Source organism: Dasypus novemcinctus, chromosome 1, assembly GCF_030445035.2.
Source record: "Dasypus novemcinctus isolate mDasNov1 chromosome 1, mDasNov1.1.hap2, whole genome shotgun sequence".
NCBI lineage: Eukaryota > Metazoa > Chordata > Mammalia > Cingulata > Dasypodidae > Dasypus > Dasypus novemcinctus.
Window position 1 is genome coordinate 15,372,476 of NC_080673.1, and position 19,310 is coordinate 15,391,785.

The 19,310-nt window shown below is 33.7% G+C and overlaps 1 protein-coding gene across 3 annotated transcripts in view; it reads left to right on the top strand.

Annotated features, from left to right (window-relative positions):
• FBXO8 (F-box protein 8) overlaps positions 1-19,310 on the top strand; it is a 62,074-nt gene that overhangs the window by 26,817 nt on the left and 15,947 nt on the right. For all 3 annotated transcript variants that reach the window (XM_058307633.1, XM_004458666.4, XM_004458664.4), the window contains exons 2-3: positions 1,515-1,851; positions 4,699-4,825. In XM_058307633.1, the coding sequence (XP_058163616.1) occupies positions 1,523-1,851; positions 4,699-4,825 (456 nt within the window). In that variant the 5' untranslated portion in view covers positions 1,515-1,522. The remainder of the gene's footprint in view (positions 1-1,514; positions 1,852-4,698; positions 4,826-19,310) is intronic.

The following is a 19,310-nucleotide window of genomic DNA, read 5'->3' on the forward strand; positions in this document are numbered from 1 at the left end:
ATGGACGCCCTAACCACTGGGCCAAGTCCGCTGCCTATATATATGTATTTTTTAAGATTTTAATTTTTATAACGCAACCACTAGTTTTGGAACTAATATCATTATTGTGGTATTTGTCATAAGAGGAAAAAAGGTATCTTTTGTGGCTTCTTTGCAAAAACAAATCTCCCCATATTTTAAATCATCCATTTGTTCCTTCTCTTTGTGTTCTCCATCCCTTTATAGCTTAAACCACTGGAATTCCAAAGTACTTTGTAAGAAGCCTTAAAACTTACCCTGACCTATTTTTTTTGTTTTGATCAGCAAGTATCCTATTTTAGTGGACATTATCCAAACAATATCCAATAATTCAGTAAATGTTTAAGTGGATTATGCCTTTTTTCAATCTTAAGAAAATAATATCTTTAATATTCTTGTAGATCCTACTCAGTTTTTCCCTTATTCCTAATAATTTTCAAAATTTGCAGTGACAAGTGGTTTTTTATTGTTATTATCATAAGCAGCTAATTAAAACCATGTTTTAAGTTGTAGTCATGCTATAAATAATTTTTCCAAATTTTCAAATATACATGCATATTCACAAACATACATATACACACCTGTGTCAGTATCAACTTGGATTTATGTAACAAGAATTCTTTGTTTGGAGAAGAGAACTTGAAAGTAATTATTTGTATTAGTTAAAAGCTCTTTCTTAATGATTTGCCCAGAAAAAGAGTTCTCATTTAAAAGGGAATACCAAATAGGAAGTCTAGGCTGATTGTTTTCTAAATATTTGTATACTGGGGAGTCCAATATGTGTTGCAGTTAAACATAGAGCTGCTTTAATTGAAGGTCAAGTTGAAGTGGTGAATCTGGAGCACACCCTCCCTTCTTGTGCCTTTTCCCAAGTACTGAGGAATCCACAGGGCTATATGGAGACTTGGGAAAATGATCTAAAGTATGCTTTTTTATTTAAAGCAACAACAAAACCAAACGAGCTATTTTTCAGAGTTCTAGATGTCTAATTTATAAGGTTCCTGAATTAGACTTAAGGGCCTATGTTACATTTTATTACAGTCTACAATCTAAGTGTAGACAGGCCAGAGTTAAACTAAAAGCATGTTTCACAGCTGTTATATATGGGGGTTTGTTAAAAGGGGCTAGCTTAGCTTAGTCTGAGTAGTGATAAAAAGCAGGGTCTAAAGGCCCTTTAAAGTACCGTGCTCTGATCAGAGCTGTATTTAATACTGGCCCGTAAGTCCACATAATTATAATTTGTAAGAGTCTTTAGAACATCAGTAACTTTTAAATCTTACTCTGAAAAATGATTATGTCACCTGTGGATGTTAAAAGTAGTTAGCAAACTGGGGTAAAGATGATGATCAAATTGAATATTTCTGCAACTTTCTCTGTCCAAATGAATGAATTTTAATTGTGATACATGAATACTTCCTATCAGATTTGTTATGTTGCTAGGAAAGATGGTTGCTTTTTTAACGTTACCCTTCTATTACATTTTGTCTTTCTTCCAGGCTTGCAGATGGGTCAGGGGCTGTGGAGAGTGGCCAGAAACCAACAGCTACAACAGGAAAGCTATAGTGAGCCAGGCTACCTCACCAGAGAGCAGAGCAGGAGAATGGCTGCAAGCAACATTTCTAGCACCAGTCATCGTAAACATGTCCAAGGAGGCATTGATATATATCATCTTTTGAAGACAAGGAAATCTAAAGAACAGGAAGGATTCATTAATTTGGAAATGTTGCCTCCAGAGCTGAGCTTTACCATCTTGTCCTATCTCAATGCAACTGACCTCTGCTTGGCTTCATGTGTTTGGCAGGATCTTGCTAATGATGAACTTCTCTGGCAAGGGTAAGTTAAGCCCACCAATATTTGATCCAAATATCTATAAACATAATCATGTTTAAATGTTCTTTTTAGGATAGATACATATTTATATATTTTAATATTTACATATTTTTAACTTGAGTTAAACTTTGATTTGCTCTTTCTTAAAACAAAAATAGACAGTTAACATCATAGTCAAATCTGATAGAGAAAAAATGAACAGTACGAAAGAAAATAGAATAATAATTTTATAGTTAGAAGTTCATTTATTCTAAAAATACAACAGAGTTGTGAAATGAGAATTTCTATTCCAAAAATTAGAGTGTTTACTCCCCTTTAAATTCATGGTGTAGTTTGTTTCCCATATACATCCCATATGAAAAATAAATATATTTTAAAAAATCAATAAATATCCCCAAAATCTGATTGTTTTCATTGGTTACAAATGGAGTTTTATGTGTGTTTACTTATTTACATATTTTTATCAAAAATGCTAACACATTGCTGAAAGTTCCATCTACATTTTATTTTCTCTAATCACCATTTCATCAGTGAAGCAGGAAAATATTAAATAACAAGGGAATAAACAATCTACTTGCTTATTAACTTAACTAATATAAAAATTTTAGCAGCTATTATACCAGTTTAAATTGAAACTATACATCTGAGAAAAGTATGACTGAATATATTCTGTTTTATTGAACCTAAGTTACTCCTTAAATAGCATCATTTACCTATAAAAATTATAGATAAAATTTTCTCTTTAAATTTCTTTTTAAATTTTTTGGATCCTCAAAATATTACCAATCATATAAGAATTACTGGGTCTTGGATTTTCTCACATTCTTTTATCAAAGTTTATTTGTTTCATTATTTTAGAATGGAACTTCATAAAGATGTAGAACATACCTAAAAATTAATCTAAACTGCCAAACTTAAAACTTAAAATGTCTGGCTTAATTTTTTATTTAATTTGGATGTGTTGAATACTTATTGATATTGGTAGGTCCTGTTGCTTTCACATAGTTGAATAAAAAACTCAAAACTATGGGATTAAAGATAAAATATCGATAATTTTCTAAGTAAGTTACTATACTTAAAATTTTAGAATCAGTGATTTCATTTGGTTGTCAAAAATAACAAAGGCATAAATTAACCTATAAGAGGATTTCTAATATTATATGAAGTATTTTACCCATTTAGCTCAAGATTTTTGATGAGATAATAGGCTGAGACAATAGCTTTCTTGTTTCCCTATACTTTTTGAGTGTGTGAAAAGAAGGAAATTTGAGGCAAAAATCAATAAAGATTAGATAGCAAAACTAATTTAATGTTTTTCTATAAAAAGCTGATATTTTAGAACACAAAATATCAGGGAATTTTGACACAAAGACTCATTAAAAGTGAATTGAGATAGAATTTTAGTATTCTCCATGTTTCCAGAGTCATGCACTTAAGCATCTAAGGTATATATCCAGAATTTCCAGGCATTATAATAAGATAAGACTTTAGCTTTCAAGTAATGGTCTATGCAGAGTTGGAAACAACTATTCCTGTCTGCAGAAAATAGTATTTTAAGATATAAACTCTTAACATTTTAGGTTATATTGAATTTTCAAGCAACCCTATATCACTGTGATAGGAAATAATCAGTGTTTTGAAGCAGTATCTTAAAAACAGCTATGCTTAACACCACTGCTTTTGATATATGTCCTGAGTTTGTAGCATTAAAAACAGTTTCAGGGGAGTGGATGTAGCGCAGTGATTGAGAACCTGCTTCCCATTGAGCACCTTGGTTCAATCCCCAGTACCTCCTGAAGGAGAAAAAACAAAACAAACAAAGTAAAACAGTTTCAATGCTTAATATGGCTGTTGCGAATATATATATTATTTAAAAGGCAGACAGATTTTCCCAATAGCCAACAGTCTTTTCCTCCCATTCAATTTTGAAAGTCCTTTACAATATAGCATGCATAGATTACTTAGTAATTTCATTTTAGCTTATTGATTAAAATTGGAAGCTTTGAATTCAAATCCTGTCTTTACACATATATGACCTTGGGCAACTTATTTATCATCTCTGTAGCACCTGTATCATAGCATTGTTTTGAGAATTAAGCAAGTCATTAGAATTAAAGTGCTTAAAATAGTGCCTAGCATCTATTAAGCACTCAGTAAATATGTTTATTATTGTTATTACTAGTGCTCATATTAATCTTTGTAACTCATTTATTAAGCACCATCGAATTGCTAAATTTAAAGTGTCGGTCTATCATACTCTGGTAAACAAATGAAAAAGCAAGAATAGAGAAGCAGATGAGGCTTAAGCGGTTAGGCTCCTGTCTACCATATAAGAGGTCCAGGGTTCGATACCCATGGCTTCCTGGTGAAGGCAACCTGGCCCGTGTGATGAGCTGGCCCATGCAGAGTGCTGGCCCACAAAGAGTGCTGCCCTACACAGGAGTGCTGGCACACGCAGGAAGATGATGCAACAAAAAGAGACACGGAGGAAAGACAATAGGAGACACAGCAGACCAAGGACCTGAGGTGGTGCAAGAGAATGATCGCCTCTCTCTCACTTTGGAAGGTCCCAGGATCAGTTCCTGGAGCCGCCTAATGAGAATACAAGCAGACACAGAAGAAAACACAGCAAATGGACACAGAGAGCAGACAATGGAGGGAGGGGGGAGAAATAAAAATAAAAATCTTTTTTAAAAAAAGCAAAAATAAAATTAAACATTTTAAACTTTAGAGCTATAAAACCTAATTTTATATTATTTAATGGTACTATTTTACTGTATTTATGCCTGTTTAACTCAGGAAATTAAATTCACTAATGTTTCATTGTCTAATTTATTCTTATTTTTACAGGCTGTGCAAATCCACTTGGGGTCACTGTTCCATATACAATAAGAACCCACCTCTAGGATTTTCTTTTAGAAAATTGTATATGCAGCTAGATGAAGGCAGCCTCACCTTCAATGCGAACCCAGATGAGGTAAGTGAAGAACTTTAATATTTGTAACAGTTGAACTTTATTACTCTTTTGCTACAACTTTCCAATATAATAAATTTGCAGGTAAAATAACCAGTCACAGAAGGTGTTTTTTCAATCACTGAGAAGCCCAGTATTTGAAGTTACTGCTATATGAGGTAGTCATTTTTCTTTACCTTACCACGTCACATTCCAGTTTTTCTGCCCACTCATTTCGTATGGCAGCTTCCATGAAATGTATGCAGTCCTCTACTGCACCTAGTTGAGATATTAGGATGTTATAATTATAGAGCACAAAATTTTGATAATGAGAACACAGGTTTTGTTCATTAAATTCCATCTGCAGCATTTTTCCTGTTTTAATTGTTTCTTTTTAATAATGATGTTATTTTTCTCAGAAATAGAGAGGACATTTTTCTAGTTTCTGACACAATAAAATGTTGTCTCCAAATAATGCCTTTCGCAATATAATTCCATTGATAATGTTGCTTGTATAGATATAATCACAGAGGATATTGTTCTAGTTTCTGATAATGCCTTTAAAATATAATTCCATGTTGACATAGAAACTACTTATGGATTCTGTTATAAAATTGAATACCTTACTGTCAATTATTTAATTCTTAAAGTGCTATAGAATGATAATAAGACAATTCTTTCACTGATTTTTTTCCTATTCTCATTTTAATATATTCAGGAAAAGTTCTTATTTTCAGAAATGTTTAAATATCAGCTATACTTATTCTTAGATCTAATAGAAATCATGTAACACTCAGAACTACTACTTCTAGGTGCATTATTCTCCTGCAGAAAAATTTAACTAATAGACTTATTTATTTTTTTAAAACCAATGTTTTTTACTTGTTGTAGTGGTATTAAGGACTGTTTAAATCATGTAATCATATCTTTTCTAAAAATATTTTTTGCCTTGTTATAATTAGGAAAGTATTTCTCCCATGTGAAATATTTTAATATTAAGCACATATACTGATTTTATAAATAAACATATAATAATACAAATGATACTGTATTTTAAAAGACAAATTGATTTTCCCTATTTTTTCCCTATTTTTCTTGAACATATGTAAAAATGAAGCACCATTACAAAGGTTTACACACTCTTACTCCCATAAATATAATCAACCCATATATTATAAAGCCTATTATAATATTTATAGTCAGATACTGATACTCCCTTCACCACTGTTCAAAGAGATATTACTTTCAATGAATAGAAGACTGATACTTTTAATGGAAGTAAAGTGATTTATTAGAAGTTAACTTTCAAATTACATGTTAACCAATACAATATTACATTTTAGGATCTCATCATCATTCTTTAGCAAGGCAAGTGAATAAATAAACCATATACTTATAAATTTAGGTTTTGTTACTTGTCCCTTTATTGAAAATTTTTTCTGATGTCTTTTATTATAAAATATGCTTGTTTTTATTTTGTTCTTGGTCGAATTCCTAAGTATTCTTATTTGTAAATATATAGCATCAATAAACATGCCATTTACCTGTTCTGTACAAGTATTTGAAAAATAACATGGTTTCAGAGTCTTCATTATTCTTTAATCTCTATTAGAATTGGACAATAGCTGTTGTTAATTATAATGGAGTATATGAAGAGCTTAATAATAAGATGTGTATTTGCAGCAATCTCATGAAGAAATTATAAGATGGTGATGGGAGAACAACTGAGTAGAACAGTGCCTTAGGTACATAAGAGTCAGGAGAGGCAGCCATCATAAGCCATAGCCTTTAGCGAGTTACAGGATAATGGCTTCCGTGATAAATTATACTGATGTGAATAAAACTGTTGTCTTCAGTTAATATATCAGTTAACTTGCAAATCTTACATTCTAAGGAAAATGTGACTTGGTAAGTGTTTGGGTTGTAAATTTACAGTCAGAAAAATTATATTAACTGCTGATGTGATTATGGTAAGTAGCCAGTCCTTGCTAAAGGATTACCAGTTTTTTATACAAATTATAAAATCATTCTTTTTATGCAAAGATTAAAATATATGTGGGCCCTCATATAACAGAATATGATATGTATAGTTTTAACACCCTAAATTGGAAAAGCTCTTTGTAAAAATATGTTTCTATGTTTGTGGAAATATATCAGACTCTAGAGTTCTTGTTAGTACCTCCTCTAGAGTTGGAGGCAGGAGCAGAGAAAAGAGGTACAATTCAAGTCCTTTTTTATCTACTAAAAAGCTTTTAAAAATTTTAATCTAATATTTGCTGAGAGGGAATTGAAGTTATTCATTAGAATAAGATTTTTAGATCTTTAGATTTTACTTATCCATCCTACCTCCCATTGTTATTGAGAGTTGGCTGTATTTTCTTTTTCTTCACTCCCTGTCCTGATTTAAAGATATCTTGGAGTATCCAGAAGTGTTGAATTCACCAATCTATAGGACCATAGAGTGCTGCAGAGAGGCAATAGAGCTGAACTACTCTAAATGTCCTGTGGTCAGAATTCTGATTCTGTGATTTCATGAATGTCAGTAATTTAGCAGGTGTTACCTAATATCACAATAGAATTCTGTCTTTGCTAGAATATACTTAGGGTCTAAAGAGGGAAAAAAAAAGGCATTGGAATGATAGGTACATAGAAATAAGGGAAAGCATTTTAATGACTGTATTCTATACTTTCATTGACTAATATAAATAATTATTGTCAATTTGGCTAATGATTTACCAAGTCAAGTGTTCAAAATTGAAGGATGTAAGTAAAAGAGTTTTCCTAATAAATGTTGTTATATAGAACTAATCTGTATGAGTAGTACTTTAGTCAGGTCATTAGAATGGCTCTTGCCAAGTTTTTTGAGTATTAGAAATCAAGGACTACTTTTTAGAGATTGATTTTTTTTTTCATTCTCACTGGAACACTGTCATCAGGCATATTATTTTGGGTTCATCTAAACCTGAGAAGTAAATTAGTTTTGACAATATGTTTAAATATAACTGATGTTTATTGAAAGTGCCTGAGATAAGATGTATAAAATTGTTCCATATTGTAAAAAGTCTACTTTTCCATAACTTATAATTCTGTACTTAACATTTTGATAAGCATCATTAAAATATTATAAAAATAAGAATACTTACAGCCACAGGGAACAAGATTCTCCAAAGGACACCGTTCATGTCACGGATGTGGGTAACCAAACTCCTCAGCAGCTGCTGACAGTGGCTCATGGGGTGGGGGAGAACATCTGCACAGTTTGTGGTATGATTATTTGGCACGCTGTTGTTAAATGCATGACGTTGTGACCTCAGCTGTATGTAACGTCTTGATCTTGTGCATGAGCTTGTGTACTTTGTGGCAGGTGACCACATTCTAGTAAAAGAATGTGCTGAAAACCGTCTGTTTACATTAGACCTTATTTCCCCCTGCATGTACAAGTTAGTCATTTTTATTCCATGAGCAGTATTATAATAAAGTAGTTACTTACCAACCAGTATCCTATGCTCCTTGTGTTCCATTTAGCATGTAAAACATTCTTTTGACATAGTTATCTTTAAATTCAGATTTCAATTCTGAAAAATTGGTAGTGAACATGGTTTAATACATTACAGGCTTTTTTTTGTTTGTGTAAAATATGCTTTTAAAATTTTTTTAAATAATGTTCTCATTGGGGTCAAATAAAAGAAACTATTTTAAAGCTATATAAGCACATTTTTCCTCTATTCATATATAAAGACCCATCTGCATACAATTTTATGCATTTTATTAGATAGCACTTGGATAGAATCTATTATAAGAAATATTTTTAATTTGGCCTATACACATATTTTGTAATTTAATTTATTTTCAAGATGCCATATTCTTTTTGTTGTTGAACCAGCTAAAATATAAACATGAAATTTGTAGAATTTCCCCATTATAGAAATGATGTCAAGAGTATCATAGTGGATGTTTTTAGCTACAAGGAACAGGCAGCAACCTAACCAATAGTGGCTTAAACCATATACATTATTTACTTAAAAAGTGTCCTAGGGAAGTAGATGTAGCTCAAGTGGTTGAGTGCCTGCTTCCCACGTGCAAAGTCCTGGTTTGATCCCCAGAACCTCCTAAAAACAAAACAAACGAACAAATGAGAAAAAAAAAACACAACCCTCATTCAGGAGTGGATATAGCTCAGTGGCTAAGCACCTGTTTCCCATGTATGAGGTCCTGCATTCAATCCATGGTACCTCCTAAAAAAAAAAAAAGTCTCAGAGGTGGGTATCCAGCATTATTTTAATGACTCAGTGATCTCATCATGGAGCCTCAGTGGATTGACTTTTGCCCTCCCTATCACAGGATGGGTGCCACAACGCAAAGTAACACATTCTTACATGACAGTGTCCCCTGTATAAGGGGTGAGGGGATGAAAATAAATTCTCATATTCCTTACCTTACTGAGAGGGAAGCCTTTGTTATTCCTGCTTATTTCTTATTGGCTAGAATGGAATCACATGAACACTCTTAGACCAGTAGAGAAAAGTTGACATGATTGGCTTAGACTTACCATGATTCACCAGCTGCAGCTGAGATGCTAGAAGCAGTGAAGAGAAAGGAATGACTTTTGAGTAGGCATCCTCATGTCTGCCGCCCTATTTTAACTAGTGACTTGCTTGGAAAACTTGTGACACTGTTTCCCTTTTTTGTGGGCTCTGCTGGTTTTGAGGCCTTAGAACCTAAAGGAGGAATAGTGGCACCAGGGCAGCATCAATTTGAATTGAGACTACCTTCTTGTCATTTAAAGTCTTCTTGCCACTAGCAGACAGACCGAAAGGAAAAAGAAAACAAAAAAAGTACGAGGGGAGGTATTTATGCTATTGTTGGGGCAATAACAATTACTAGAGGGAAATAATTATTCTATATAGTATGGGAGGGATAGATATAGGTAGAACTCATGAGCTACCTTAGAGTCCTTTCTAATACTAATATATGGTATAGTAAGAGTAATTGGTTCTCAGCCCTATTTGAGCAGGACTTAGATTCTACCACTTAGACTCCTTAGTAGATAAAGACCATCAAACAACTGAGAAGCTGGTCTATTCCCTGCCCCAATATTTCATGTAGATTACTCAAAGCTAATTATGTTAATTTCCATTCCCCTTGGCTTCCATGTAATCCAGTTCTGATGTGTGAGATGGGAGGAGACGTGTGAACAGAAGGATCTTTAGGTTTTACAAAGAACAAAGGGATGTGTACTTCGTTTTTTAGAATGGAATGTGATTAGCTAAATTATCTTTATTTGGAGATGACATAATTGACCGTGTTAAAAATCATAAATACACATAAATGATGCTAAAACATGTATGTGTGTTTGGGAAACTGTCAAGATTCAAGATGAATACGTAAAGAATTCATTGTACTTTTATATACCACTAATGAACAATTGGGAATTGCAGTTTAAAGATTGGTATCATTTATAATAGGATCAAAAACATGAAAGACAGGGATTACTCTCACAAAATTTGAGTAAGATTGGTTTTGTTAAAAACTACAAAACGGAAATCAAAGAATACATATAAATAGAAAGTTATACTCTGTTCCTGGATTAGAAGACAATATTGCTGTTATATCTGTTTTGCCAAAATTGATCCATAGGTTTTTTTTTTTTTCTTTATTTTTAAAGGAGGTTTAGATTGCATAAATGTTACATCGAAAATATAGGGGATTTGTATATAACTCACCCCCTCCCCCTTGCACACTTTCCCCCATTAACAAAAGGGATGTAGTACTTTTGTGTATGGTGCATGCCACTCTGGGCTTCGCTGTGTGTGGACGAAATGGCAGAACACCTGAACCCATCTCGCAGCATGAAAGATGTTGCTGCACACTGAGACTAGCAGAGTGGAAAGAAGGTATTGGGTCTATGGTGCCATCTGTGAGCCTAACAACTCTGGAGCCATATTGGTTTGAAACTTCTTATGTAAGGTAATAAATCCCTTTATTTTGAATTGGAATTTCTATGGTTTGCATCCTAATTTGTTGTTGTTGTTGTTGTTGTTGTTGTTATTATCCAGATTTATAGGAGTTTGATATGTTATCCTGACCACAAGTTGTTTTGCTTAGCCATTGACAAATTATTTTTAAACAAATCAAAGTTATTGATACATATTAATAAAGCATATAATTATTTTTTATAGAATTAAACACTAATTCTCATTAGCAAATCAAATAATTGTACCCCCAAATTTGCTGATGAGAATGTAATCAGAGGAAAAAGAGCTGGTTGACAATGAGAGGAGCCCCTCATCTACTTCTTTAAGGACCGCTTACCCAAAGGAGTTAAAATGCTCCGGTTCATTGGCAAATCACCTTCCTTGATCAGCATTGGAGTTCAAGAGCAAAACTATGTCTCTCAAACACTAAATACCATTCTCTGTCTGGATAAGTTAATACCTTCAGTCCAGTTGTATCAAACAAGTTATACTGAACCATTCACTTTTTTTAGGGCAATGTTGTATGTGTGTGTTTATCTGTATTTGTATGTGTGTATATCTTTTAAATCTGATGCATCATTTATATAGGAAGGCAACTTTATCCTGTGTCTGTCAACTTCACTCTATTCCTTGCCCTGGCCATACTATAACCTGACCCTTTTCCCCCCTCCCTTGTCTCCAGGTCACTCAACACGTGGTTTAGAATCAGTCCACAGAAGGAGATTTGTGGACTCAGCATAAGCCTTTTTTTTTTTAAGATTTATTTTTTTATTTATTTCTCTCCCCTTCCCCGCCTTCTCTCCCTCCCCGCCCCAGTTGTCTGCTCTCTGTGTCCATTCGTTGTGTGTTCTTCTGTGTCCGCTTATATTCTTGTCAGTAGCACCAGGAATCTGTGTCTCTTTTTGTTGCGTCATCTTGCTACGTCAGCTCTCCATGTGTGCAGCGCCACTCCTAGACAGGCTGCACTTTTTTCATGCTGGGCGGCTCTCTTTTGTGGCACACACCTTGCGTGGCACAGCACTCCCTGTGCACATCAGCACTGCGCATGGGCCAGCTCATCACATGGGTCAGGAGGCCCTGGGTTTGAACCCTGGACCTCCCATGTGGTAGGCGGATGCTCTATCTGTTGAGCCAAATCTGCATAAGCCTTTTAGAAGGTTCAAAGAGAAACATTTCGCAGAAGCTCTTTTATTCTGAATCTAAATGAAAAAGAAATACAAAGCCTAGAACATTACATTATATTATTCTTTGATCAAGCCACCTGGTGCATTTTGCTCTGTTTTTCCTCAATGGGCAATAAGAGGCATTAATTTCTCATTTAGTGTGAATTGTCTGGGGTAAGAATAAACTGAAATTAATGGACAATATATTGATTTAGGATTTTAATCTAAAAAAAAAGATAAAGAATATTTCACAATCTTTTCAACCCACTATCCAAACTAGCCCCCCCACCCCCACAATGTGAAATGCTAGAAAGAGCAAGATTTTTTTTTCTTGTTTGAATTTTATTTTTGTTACAATTTAGATAAATGTACCCAGAGATTTGGTAATGTGTTTTACATACATTTCAAAGAAAATTCTGTTTGCTTGTTATTTCCTATTATACCTTACCTAACCACCTTGATATGTCCAGTTTCAGTGAAACTTGACATCACTTTGTAGATGGGTTTTGAGCTGTAATGTCCAAGGAAATGTCTTTCCTACATGTCTTTCCTGAATTTAGCAACTGCTGCTAACAAAGTCACAGATCTCATTCCAAAATATTAGTGTTTTATCAGAAAGCTAAAAGGCAATATTTCCTCAATTCTTGGATGTCATCAATTATAAGGCATCATCAATTTATCTGCAGCTTTTGAAATACAGGAGTATGAAAGTAGCACCACATTAAATGCAATTTTTAAACCAACTGCCTTGTACATCATAAGATTATATAACACTGTCTTCTTTCTGATCATAATCACAGTTTTTAGATATGCCTTCTTCATAATAAAAGTCTATAAAGATTTTCGTGAAACACTTGGCGTGAATATAGCATCAGAATAACATGCTCCTTTTCATTATTTCAACTGGTGATTTCAACCTTTGAGAGTTTGTAATTTGAGGCATTTCCAAGTACACTAGGGTTTTTTCCTGCATTTCTCATTTGATCGGATTCATAGTTTTTTACTATTATTTTACCTTTTCCCTTAGTTGAATTGTATAGTCCTTCAAATTTTTCAAATTTAACAGTTTCACTTGAAAAGCAGCTGGAAGTTTTGTATAGAAAGATTCAGACCTTCATTGAACAAGTATTTATTAAGAATATCTACCACTTAGTGGTTATGTGGTTTTGACCTTGAACAAGTTATTTAACCTCTCAGTGCTTAAGTTTTCCCATCTGTAAAATGGAGACAGTAATAATACCTCAATCACAGTGTTGTTGTGAAGACTAAATAAAAGAATATTTGTTAAAAAGCCTAGGGTATCTAATTGCTGGACAAAATGTGGATATATATTTACAGGTACAACTACAACAACTTATATTACAAGAGTTCTAGCCCTTGGGCTTCTTCCTCTCCTGGACTGTTTCGATTCTAGTAGCTAGGTATTAGATACTTGAGTAATGGTCCTTTGTGAAATATGAATCTGTCACACCAACATCCCCTAGCTTTGGTGATACCCTTTGTCTTTAACTGCATTTCCTAACATGTGATAAGCAGTCTTTTGCTAAAACAATAGCTTTATTGTTCCAATGGCACTGCTTAGTTCAATTATCTGAAGACATTTTAAGCAATAATTAGAGTCCAAAATCATGTTTTAAAACATGTGCCCTGTGCCATTTAAATAACTGAGCTGAAATGATGGTAAGATGAAAAAAATACCTTCATTACATGAATAACTAAGTATACACATGTGCTGGCGGTGAAATTATTTTGTTTAATGTTTATTTCAAAATTGTTTCAGGGTTTTTATAATATATTTGTAAATGTACGTCTTAGAATCTAGGTAATATGAAAAAACTAATTTTTACCTATTTATACAAGCAGAATTATTCATTTAGAATAGTTGTATATATGCACATTACAACTATAACATTTGTGTGTAATTTTCATAAAGAATAATAAGTTAGCAAACATCCGAGTTCAAATGTGTCACTTTCTCACTAATATGAACTCTTATTAATCATCTCTTAACCAAAAAGATTTATCTCTATATTTGATTAGAATGTTTTCTTTTTCCAATTTAGATACAGGAATGGAAGAACTTTTGTCATTGATGTGAAGGCAGTGGCCACCAGAAGTTCTGAGGGGAGGGAGAAGGGAAAAATATGTGCAATAAGGGGGCATTTTCAGGACAGTGGAATTGTCCTGAATGATGTTGCAGTGACAGATAAGGCCATTACATATCTTGTCATAACTTACAAAATTGTGTGGGAGAGAATCTAAACTCTCCACACTTAGTGGCAATGCTCTAAAATGTGCTCATCAATTGTAACAAATGTACCACATTCATGAAGGGTGTTAATGTGGGAAACTGTGGGAGGGGAGGGAGTGGGGCATATGGGAATCCCCTACACTTTTTAAGTAACACTTATGTAAACTAAGTATCTTTTTTAAAAAATTTAAAGCAAAAAATAAATAAATAAATAAATAAAATGGTAGCCATTGGGAAAAAAAGGGGGGGGGGGTGGGGGGACTTCTCTTGTAAGCCTACCTCAGCCAGCAGCAGCTTTTGTCAATGATAATTACACTAACAATTGTTACAATTAACTTGTTAGTAGTGATTTACCATTTAGAAAGTGCCTTCCTATTCATCATCTTATTGATCTATCCCAGTCACGGATGTGTTAACCAATAGGGGCTTTTTGTTAGTATTTATTTAAAACCTTCGATAATGAGGGTCATGTAATTTCATCTGCTTTCATTGTGTTTGCTCCCTAGAAAAAGAAGCAGAAAGATCTGTCCTATACCCCACCTCTATTTTTTCCAGGACTCCACTGAAGGGAATTTTCCATTTTTCTTTCAATTTTCTTATAAACATTCTTTGCTTATGTGAGCTTTCCTGTTGACAGCATCAAACTACAAATAATTTAAGGTGTCTGCATGATTGGCCTTAGCAATTCTTCAGCATCCTGCACTGTATTGTACTGAAAAGTACTCTATAAATTGTTCTTGGAAGCTGAAATCCTTGCCAGTTCAACAAGGTCCATAAACAAACTGATTTCACCCCAATTCCAATATTCAAAACAGAACATTGTGACTCTTCCTTATCCTCCACATAAAATGTGATGTTCCAACCATTATTTCAGTGACTCTATCAGAGGGAATTGGCTACAGGGTCTTGATAGGCACTCTCTTCTCTTCACAACTGTCACTTCTCTGTTCTTGCAAAGTGAAGAAATTGAAGTCTGTAGTTCAGATTTCAAACTCATCTCAATTGTCTTCATGTTTCTTTTCCAATTTACTTTATTGCCTTTCCTCTTAGTTGTAAATAAACACAGAGCCTCCTATGAACAGCCTAGACATGGGTACCTCAACAAGACGAAAGCATTTCTTATTACTCTTATAAAATAATCCTTCTACATAGGACAACTTTAAACACCTGAACAAAGTTTTTATTTTAGTCTTTGAGTCTAACATGTAGATTAGGAATATACCTATAATATTATGAGCAGTTGGAATTAGCATAAATAAAAGCAATATATGACTTTTCTCACATATGTGCTAAAGTGTTGCACATAGTAGAGGAGCATGGAAGTGTGCAGAAGGGAGAAAACATTTATTACAAAATTAAATTGGTAGAATGAAATTTTCCAGGAGAAAACATGGATACCTAGTCTTAAACTCTGGTCATTCAGCAATCTACTAAATTTATTTTACTACCACCAAAAAGCAAGATGTCAATTTCTTATGTGCAGAAAAAGTATCTCTAGAATTACTCTCACAACTCTCAAATTCTGTGGGATTTTCTTTCTCCTTAACTGCAAAGGACATGTTCTCTGATTAAAAAGACTGAGGACTGATGAACTGAACAAAAATTAGTAGAGTTTACATTTCTCTTAGCAATTTTTTTTTCTTTTTTAACTTTATTTTGTACATTTAACAATTAAAAATGTAAACAATTAAAAACTAAAGGAAAAGTAGTTGAATAAAAACATATATTTCTCATTTAAATGTACTGCATACATATAAATTTTCTTTTGAACCATACAATATGTTACACAATATATTTGGTTCATAGTAATGCAATCATACGGTATTTGTCCTTTGTGTCTGGCTTTCTTTGCTGAACATAATGTCCTCCAGATTCATCCATGTTGTCATATGCTTTACAACTTCATTTCTTGTTACAGTTGCATAATATTCCACCATGTGACTAGACCACAGTTTGCTTATTCATTCTTCAGTTGATGGACACCTGGGTTGTTTCCAACGTTTGGTAATCATGAATAATATCACTATGAATATCAGTGTGCAGATGTCTATTCATATCACTGCTCTCAGTTCTTCTGGGTATAACCCAGTAATGGTATTGCAAGGTCTCATGGCAACTCCATATTCAACTTCTTTAGAAACTGCCAAACAGTCCTTCACAGTGGCTGTATCATTCTACATTCCCACCAACAATGAATAAGTGTTCCTATCTCTGCACACCATCTCCAACACTTGTAGTTCTGTCTTTTTAATAATGGCCATTCTGATAGGTGTGAAATGATATCTCATTGTAATTTTGATTTGCATTTCCCTAATCATTAGTGATGTTGAGCATTTCTTCATGTTTTTTGGTTGGTTGTGTGTGTGTGTGTTTTTTTTTTTTGCCATTTGTATTTCTTCTTTGGAAAAATGTCTATTCAAGTCTTTTGCTCATTTTTTTTTAAGATTTATTTTATTTATTTCTGTCCCCTTCCCCCCACCCCTATCAGTTGTCTGCTCTCTGTGTCCATTCACTGTTTGTTCTTCTGTGTCCGCTTGTATTCTTGTTAGCGGCACTGGAAAACTGCATCTCTTTTTTGTTGTTGCGGCATCTTGCAACACTCCTGGGCAGGCTGCACTTTTTTTGCTCAGGGCAGCTCTCCTTATGGGGTGCACTCCTTGCGCATGGGGCTCCCCTATGCAGGAGACACATCCCTGCGTGGTATGGCACACCTTGCACACATCAGCACTGTGCATGGGCCAGCTTCACACAGGTCAGGAGGCCATGGGTTTGAACCCTGGACCCCCCCATGTAGTCGGCAGATGCTCTATCAGGTGAGGCAAATCCGCTTCCCCTTTTGCCCATTTTTTAAGATTCGTTTGTCTTTTTATTGTCAAGTTGTAACATCTCTTTATATATCATGGATATTAAACCCTTACCTGACATGTGATTTCCAAATATTTTCTCACATTGAGTGGAGTGCCTTTTCACCCTTTTCACAAAGACCTGTGAGGTGCAAAAGTGTTTCCTTTTGAGGTGCTCCCATTTATCTATTTTTTCCTTTTGTTGCATGTACTCTAGATGTAAGGTCCAAGAAACCACCACCTACTTCAAGGTCTTGAAGATGTTTCCCTACAGTTTCTTCTAGTAGTTTTATGGTCCTTGTTTTTATATTTAGGTCTTTGATCCATTTTGAGTTGATTCTTGTATAGGGAATGAGATAGGGGTCCTCTTTCATTCTTTTGGTTATAGATATCCAATTGTCTCAGCACCATTTATTGAAAAGACTATTTTGTCCCATTAACATTGACTTGGTAGATTTGTCAAAAACCAGTTGACTCGATAGGTGAGGGTTTATTTCTGGGTTCTCAATTCCGTTCCACTGATCGATGTGTCTGTCCTTATGCCAGTATCATGCTGTTTTGATCACTGTAGCTTTGTAATATGTTTTAAGGTCAGGCAGTGAAATTCCTCCTACATTGCTCTTCTTTTTTAGAATGCTTTTGGCTATTCAGGTGCACTTTCCCTTCCAAATAAATTCGGTAATTTCTCTTAGGCAGTCTGAAAGCACTATAGGAAAGAAAAAACAACAGTATCTAGTTTCAAACAAGACAATGGTAGTACTCTCATTTTACCTGTAGAATGCCTCTTCTCATGTGTTTATTTTTTACTATCCAGAAAGTATTTTTATAACATATTTATATCTCTTAATTCTTACATTACTTTAAATATGAAAGTGTAACATTTCAGTTTAAATTTAGTTATTCATTTCACTGTGGTTAAAATTGTGTACTTGAAAATAAATATATCAGTTCTCATATTGAAAGAAAAATTAGAAATCTAGATTGAACTATTTTGTGATATAAATATTTATTGCTAAAATTTAAAGATTATCATTTTTTAAAGTCTTCAAAATGGCCTTTTAAAAAGAAAATTAAAGGCAGCCTACAATTTGCTTTCTCTTATGCAGTGCTCTAAGAACAAGGTTTATTACCTGAAAAATAGTAGCTGTGGTATTGGATTTTGCATTGTATAGAAGGGCAAACTTGAACAGAACTAGCTGAGTCAAATTTTTTTTCTAAATTTCTTTACTAAAGCTGTTTCTTAGGAAAACAAATTAGGGATACGTCCTAGTATGTCTCAGTTTTATTTAATTAGTAATTTCTTTTACTGCATACTATCTGTTAAATGATGTTTCTGCCAGGTGTCTATGCTAATAGTACGTTGAGTACCAGCAGTCAGTACTTTTTCATTTGGCTTTGTATGACTAGTTTTCTGGAATTTACTATGTTCCCAAATACATATTTTCTGCTTTTGAACATATATATTTTAGATTTTGCTGTTGGAGCTCACTGTGAATAATAAGGATTTGATTAAAAAATAAGACTTTATAAAAAAGAGAGAAGTTACAGTTACAGTTTATGTAACAAGAAAAGGAAAGGAACAGAGTAGATATATCTTAAAACATGAGTTATTAAGTAAAATACCATTCTTAAAGAATGAGAATAATGGAAAAATGCATTGTATCTGTGACTAGACTCCAATACATATTTTTCTTTGAAAATTCCTTCTTAATATTGGCATAAGCAATTTGTTAATGTTCTCTTAAATTATTTTTTGCTACCTAAACAAATTACACACAAAAGAGCTCATCACTCTAATTTGATTGATTGTATAAGTCTTGTTACTATCATTTACATAATAAATTTTACTGGCATACCCTATGGAAACTGCTTTACAATTTAAAAAAAAAGTTCCCCCTTGTATCACTGAAAACCGTCTTTCATTATAGAAAATCTTAACATGAGAGTGCCATTGCTACTTGGCACTCTGATGTATTCCTAGCGAATTCTCAGTTGCACTCCCATACCATTGCTGATAGAAATCTTCACCATTTTATTCAAGTATCCAAACCAGCACCCTCTTTTCCAACTCTCCCCAGCTGGTTAGTCCTCCCTAAGACAAAGACCAGCATAAACTATTTTCTGTTTATCACTTTCTTAATAAACTTGTCTCTGAATCAGTTACTACTGGCCTGTTTTCTAGGCTTAGAAAACATTATAAACTCCCTGTATTTTTGTCCTTTCCCCGATTCTCTTTTTCCCTGCTATGCTGTTTTAATTATCTCCTCTTTTTCCTGT